This window comes from Cyprinus carpio, chromosome B21, assembly GCF_018340385.1.
Source record: "Cyprinus carpio isolate SPL01 chromosome B21, ASM1834038v1, whole genome shotgun sequence".
NCBI lineage: Eukaryota > Metazoa > Chordata > Actinopteri > Cypriniformes > Cyprinidae > Cyprinus > Cyprinus carpio.
The window spans coordinates 15784487-15790740 of record NC_056617.1 but is presented as its reverse complement, the minus strand read 5'-3'; the positions used below and the strand labels follow the sequence as shown (position 1 = coordinate 15790740).

Below are 6254 nucleotides of genomic sequence, written 5' to 3'. Positions count from 1 at the left end.
TTATATACACAAACATTTTCAAATATAACAGAATATGCAGATTGATTTTGGACCTACCTCATCTCTGTAACATGCACCTGTACTGAAATACTGTATAATATATTGCATAAAACATGTTAGAATGGGTCCCCTATTTTTACAAGGCAAACTGGTCAATGCCTAAACTCACTCCCCTCTGTTTTAGTCTGTTCCTTGTAAATATTTTACATTATTATTATTATTATTATTAATTTAAATTAATTTCTTCAAATTTATGCATGAAGTGTATCTTGTGGATTTTCAGGTCAGGCTCATTTCAGCCACTATAGAGTGCTGGTAAGGCATTTTATATACATGCTTGTACTATTTATTTTTTTATTTTATTTTATTTTAGTTATTTTATCAACTATTTACATTTTTTATTTGGGATCTGTATCAAAGTAATCAAATGTATTCATTGAAAAAAAAAAAAAATTTCCACAATAAATTAACCTTGTATCCAATTTTTGGCCTTTTGTGGATTCAAAACATGCATAAATCATCACAGCTTCTGAAAGGTTATAAAGCAACTATAATGCAATAAAACAAAATAGCACACCTGGCATTTAGGTAACTTTTTACCCTCAGAAACCAAGTGCGGCAAGACCACAATGTTTGTTTTGTGCAACACACACACACACACGATCATTTCGACACACTGCTGTATCATAGCAAAACCTTAGAGCAAAGAGCTCGACTGCAACAGAAGAAAAGCTTGGTGTAATAAACATAGCACAAGATACAGGGCCTAAAGAGATACATGTGACTGCATTTCTAAAGCCAATTTGCATTTACATCATTTTTGGAACTAGAGTTGTATAATTAAAATGTTTTAATGTCTCTAAAAGAAGTCTCTTATGCTCACAATGGCTGCTTATATATATAAAAGTAATACTGTGAAATATTATTGCCATTTAAATTATTGTTTTCTATTTTAATATATATTTTATTCCTGTGATGCAAAGCTGAATTTTCAGCATCATTACACCAGTCTTCAGTGTCACATGATCCTTCAGAAATCATTCTAATATGCTGATTGTTTACAAATTTACTGCTTTTACTGTATTTTTGATCAAATAAATCCAGCCTCGTTGAGACTAAAAAATCATTCAACATTTTTTAACAGTTTTATAAATTAATAAGTGACAAAACTGATCAGTTCTTCATAAAGTCACCTGCTTTTTAAGACACAACCAGACATATACTACAGTAAAACAGAGATACTACACCCCCTAGTGGTTCATTCCACTGAAGAACAGCCTAAAATCATGCTCTGAAAAACTATTTAGTCAAGTTAAATCAGATGTTTCCAACTCAGGAAATCCTGGCTTCACTGGAATGACTAGAATAGCAATCAATTAGAGAGACTGCTGCTGCTGTAAACAACATCAGATACGCCAGCTGCGTCAGCTGCAAAGTCCAACGTTTAAATTATTCCACGTTTTTCATGCTCTCCAATTAAGGTTGAACTGATCTGATCACAAAAACATGTGAAAAGTCATCATTTAAAACAGTTTTGTTAAAATGCATTTTAAAATGTCATTTATTTCTGTGATCAAAGCTGAATTTTCAGCATCATTACTCCAGTCTTCAGTGTCACATGATCCTTCAGAAATCACTCTAATATGATGATTTGCCGCTCAAGAAACATTTCTTATTATTATCAATGTTGAAAACAGTTTTAGCTGCTTAATATTTTAGTGGAAACCATGATACACTACTATTCAAATTATTATTATTATTATTTGTGGTTATTCAGAAAGCATGTATTTAGCTGATAATTGAGATTTTATAAAAGCACTTCAATATCCTCCATTATTGTGTCCCCAGAGAACTCTGAAGCTTGTCATCATCTTTAAGGTGGTGAAATGATGACAAACTCCTCGTTTGGAGAGAACTGCTGGTTCTGAGAACTGTGGGTCTCATCTGGGTTGTAACATTCACAGAATGATTTATGGAAAGCAGTGTTAAGTTGACACAGTTCCCTTTTCCACTAAATGAAGGGGAAGAGTCTCTTTTTCAGGATGTAGAGCACTGTAGCCAGAAACAGAGCAAGAGCTAAAAAGATCAGCAGTTTGTCGGTCAGCTCACGCCGATTATATTTCAGGATAAGTTTTCGCCCCGAGTGAATGGTTCCCGTCATGGCCTTAAACTCTTCATTCGTCTCTTGCACAGTCCTTGAGGATGAAGCTGGAAACAGAGCAAGTGGAGAACATAAATTTGCAATATTCATAACGAGACAGTAGAAATGTCATAGCCGTGAGGTTAGATGTTGTTCAGAAGCTGTGTTCCATGCTCATGTTGTCAAGGTTGTTTTTTAAAATCAAATGTAAAGATCTTCAACCTGAATATATCAAATTAATCATTCATATTCAAACCAGACCAGATTTGCATCTCAAAACATCACAGATTCTTTGACCTTAATCTGCAGGTATAAAACAAACATTGAAATACTTCCACAAGCTGTTTTTCACTAGAAATTTTTCCCCAAATTAGTTCATGAAAAAAATTAGTTGTGACCCTGGAGCACAAAACCAGTCATATTTGTAGCAATAGCCAACAATGCATTGCATAGGTTAAAATTATCGATTTTTGTCTTTTATGCCAAAAATCATTAGAATATTAAGTAAAGATTGTGTTCCATGAAGATATTTGGTAAATTTCCTACTGTAAATATATCAGAACTTCATTTTTGATTAGTCATAGGTATCACTAAGGACTTCATCTGGACAACTTTAGTGCCCACTTTTTTTTGTTTTTAGAATTTTTTTTTTTTTTTTTTTTTTTTTTGCACCCTCAGATTCCAGATTTTCAAATACCTGTATCTTGGCCAACTATTGTGCTCTCCTAACAAACCACACATCAGTGGAAAGCATATTTATTCAGATATTCTCATACATTTTATAGATGGATTAATTGATGGATGGGAGGATAGATAGATCATATAATGTATGCGTTGATAATAATAAGAAATGTTTCTTGGGCAGCAAAACAGCATATTAGAATGATTCTGAAGGATCATGTGACACTAAAGGGTTGAGTAATGACGCTGAAAATTCAGATTTGCTTCACAGCAATACATTTTAAAATATAGTCAAATATATCTTATTTTACATTCATTTTATTTTAAATTAGAATCATTATTTCGCAATATTACTGTTTTCACTGTATTTTTGACCAAATAAATGCTGCCTTGTTGAGTGTAATTTTTTATTATAAAATAAAAAATGTATAATATAAATGTTATAATATTATTATTTAATTAATTTAGTTTTAATGATATATATATATATATATATATATATATATATATAATTAAAATTAAATTAAATGTATCAATTAATTAATAATTAATTAATTAAAATATATAGATAATTACAATTATTTTTTCTTTCAGAAACATTATAAAATCTTACCAACCTCAAGCGCTTGAACAGTAGTGCATATAACAGTGTGTCTGGCTTGCTTGCTTTTTTTATTTTTTTTAGATAAATTTATTTATTTATGCTTTCTTACCATTTTGAGCACTAATTATTATTTTTATTTCTATTAGTAACTCGGTGCATGAGACAGCTTGTCATGTGACGTCAACATGTGGAATAAATCAACCTTTTTCTTACTTATGATATTTCTTTAGGCTTAAAACCTTGTTAAGTAGCAATAGCAATCAATCACCTACATATGACAATTCTGTGAAATTCCTACTCATGTGTCAGCCAACTACTAATAGATTTACGTCCTTATATCATGAAGGTTATGATCTCAGGTGACCCAGAGCGCATCGGTTCTTTTACCCAGAGTTCCGATGCTCTCCTCGCTCTGCTGCACCTGCTGGGCCATCATCCGGCTGATGCTCATCAGACTCTCTGTGATGTCACTGGATGTCTGCACCAAACTCTCTTTAGTGGCCTTCCTACAATCACAAGATGCATTTAGTAAATATGGCTTAGGACAGTGTTGGGAAGTAAACACCATCCATTTAAATACCACATAAATGTGCAATTGTTTTGCTTTCTTTGTGGTCCCACTTTATATTAGGTGGCCTTAACTAATATGTACTTACATCAGTGTGTTCATACTGTATTGCACAACACTTTTGCTGCTCTTGAGGTGGGATACGGGTGAGGTTAGGGACAGGTTTGGTGGTATGGGTAGATTTAAGGGTGAGTTAAGGTGTAAGGGATGGGTCAACAGTGTAATTACAGTATAAATGTAATTGCAGAAATTAATTACAGATGTAATTACATGCAGGTATTTGCAAGTACAATGTAAAAACATGTGCTGTATGTACACAATAAGTACATTGTACAAAATTATTAATTTTAAAGACACTTAATATAAAGTGGGAGCTTTTTTGTTTTTAAAAATCATAGAAATGTTTTGATTTGATTGTGCTTGACTGAAAATAGCAGCCTTGAGAGCAGCTGTAAAGCAGCATGATTTACCTTTGTCTAACCGAATCACCACCTTGAAGCAGTTCGTCCTTCTCCAGGTTGTCAATGGCCTGCTTGCAGGCAAGATTTGCCTTCCTCCACGCAATCTGGTTACTGAAACACAGGAGCAGGGATAATACTGTAATTCAACACACAAACAGAAAGATGATTAGACAACAAAAATGATTTTCTAACCTTAACATCTGCTTCCGATGGCGTTCTGTCTCACTCAGGATAGCTTGTTTATCAGTCTCTCGGTCTTGTTCTTTTGCCATCTGTTCCATGTCCTATCAAAAAGTTTGGTTTCGCTATTATCCGCAATGTTATCCCTGTAAATGTTATCCCTTTTTAATGGTATCATTTATTGAACCTTGAAACAAAACCAAAAAAAAAATAGTACATGTGTTTAATATCGCTTTTATTTATGGTTCATATAGTGTGATATAAGAGAATATGAAACTCACACCATTGCAGATGTTATTATTATTTATAAGGCCAAAGAGTAAGAAGAAATTCTGACAGCTTGCGATGTAAATCAATGAGATAACGGACTACTTACATAAAACACAAATAAATAACAGATGTCACTCTGTATCTCAGAATAATGTTTTATTAAGAATGCTTAGTTTTATGATCAAAGCTCTGTAGTTTTGATTGCAGGGTAAACATATAATGCAATGAAATACAACGATGACTAATGTACACATGAATACTCCTCCTATAAATAAGCATGTTGTATCATATCTGATACATTTGAATATTATTTGTCTGAGAATATGTAAGGATAACGAGTAAAACTAAGCTGCTTCAGTCCAGTAAAAGTTCACCATGAGATACTGAAAACAACAGAAAAGTTTTTTCTACCTTATGGGATTTATTTATTTATAGATTTAGATAAATACCTCCAAAACGTCAATAATCTAATTAGAATCATTCAACCATTATGATGGATATTATCCAGCTGTCCATCACAAGACTTCTGACTAGTTTTTAACTAGTTTTAGTCATACTGAACTGCAAGAAAGTCGTAGTAACTTTGCATTAAATACTTTCATCAGTCAACCAATAAATAAGAGCAAAATAACATGCATTCTGGAAGCTTCTTAGATGTTGAATTTGATTCCATACTTTTATTATTATTATTTGTTTACAGTACTGACAGCAGTTTTGACAGAAACATTGACATTTTTTATCTATATGGTTACATGAAATGACGAAAGTACCTGAATCCTCTGTCTTAACTGATTGAACTTTTCCTTCACTGTAGAGTTCAGGTCCAGAAGCACTGCCTGTGGCCCACAGCACTCTCTTATATCCTGACACACAAAGAAAAGAAACAAGAATCTATTCTGACACAGACGCGACAATTATGGCCACGTCTTTCAGTTACTATAACGTTAGTTAGCTTGTCGGACAAACCTGACAGTAAGACCATAACAGACACATTAATATAAAGAATGAAGTCTACCTGAATAAGAGCTTTGATTTCCAGATCATATTTGATAATCTCTTGGCCACATATCCGGACAAGCACATCAGAGGAGGACGCCATGTTTGTTGTTATACGACACGCCAGAAGGTCCAAACTTGAGTGCATTTTCAGAACGCCTTTTTGATTCTCCCTACAATTTAGTTCTGAGAGCAAAACAGCGCATAATACTGCTTTACAACTTTTCCTAAGAATTCGTATATGATATATGATTGACAGAAAATAACTTTTTAATTCTGCAAAAGTTCCCATATAGTGTTTTTTTTATAACTTTTAAAAAACTTAAACAAAATGTATCATGTTAGTTCACCATT

The 6254-nt window shown here is 32.9% G+C and overlaps 1 protein-coding gene across 1 annotated transcript; it reads right to left on the bottom strand.

Moving 5' to 3' along the window:
- Positions 1-1643: 1643 nt before the first annotated feature.
- Positions 1644-6110, bottom strand: LOC109045317 (vesicle transport protein SEC20-like). Its single transcript, XM_042747589.1, has 6 exons — positions 5920-6110; positions 5675-5767; positions 4647-4738; positions 4464-4565; positions 3813-3931; positions 1644-2208 (listed from the first exon to the last, which is right to left on the bottom strand). The coding sequence occupies exons 1-6, from the start codon at positions 6046-6048 to the stop codon at positions 2012-2014; spliced, it is 732 nt and encodes a 243-aa protein (XP_042603523.1). The 5' UTR covers positions 6049-6110; the 3' UTR covers positions 1644-2011.
- Positions 6111-6254: the final 144 nt, after the last annotated feature.

Excerpts from the sequence above, each read along its gene's own strand:
- LOC109045317 (XM_042747589.1), bottom strand. The coding sequence starts at position 6,048 with ATGCACTCAAGTTTGGACCTTCTGGCGTGTCGTATAACAACAAACATG. Across the intron at positions 4,739-5,674 it reads AGTTAAGACAGAGGATTCAG|GACATGGAACAGATGGCAAA; the intron begins GTACTTTCGTCA and ends ACTTTTTGATAG. Across the intron at positions 4,566-4,646 it reads CATCGGAAGCAGATGTTAAG|TAACCAGATTGCGTGGAGGA; the intron begins GTTAGAAAATCA and ends CCTGTGTTTCAG.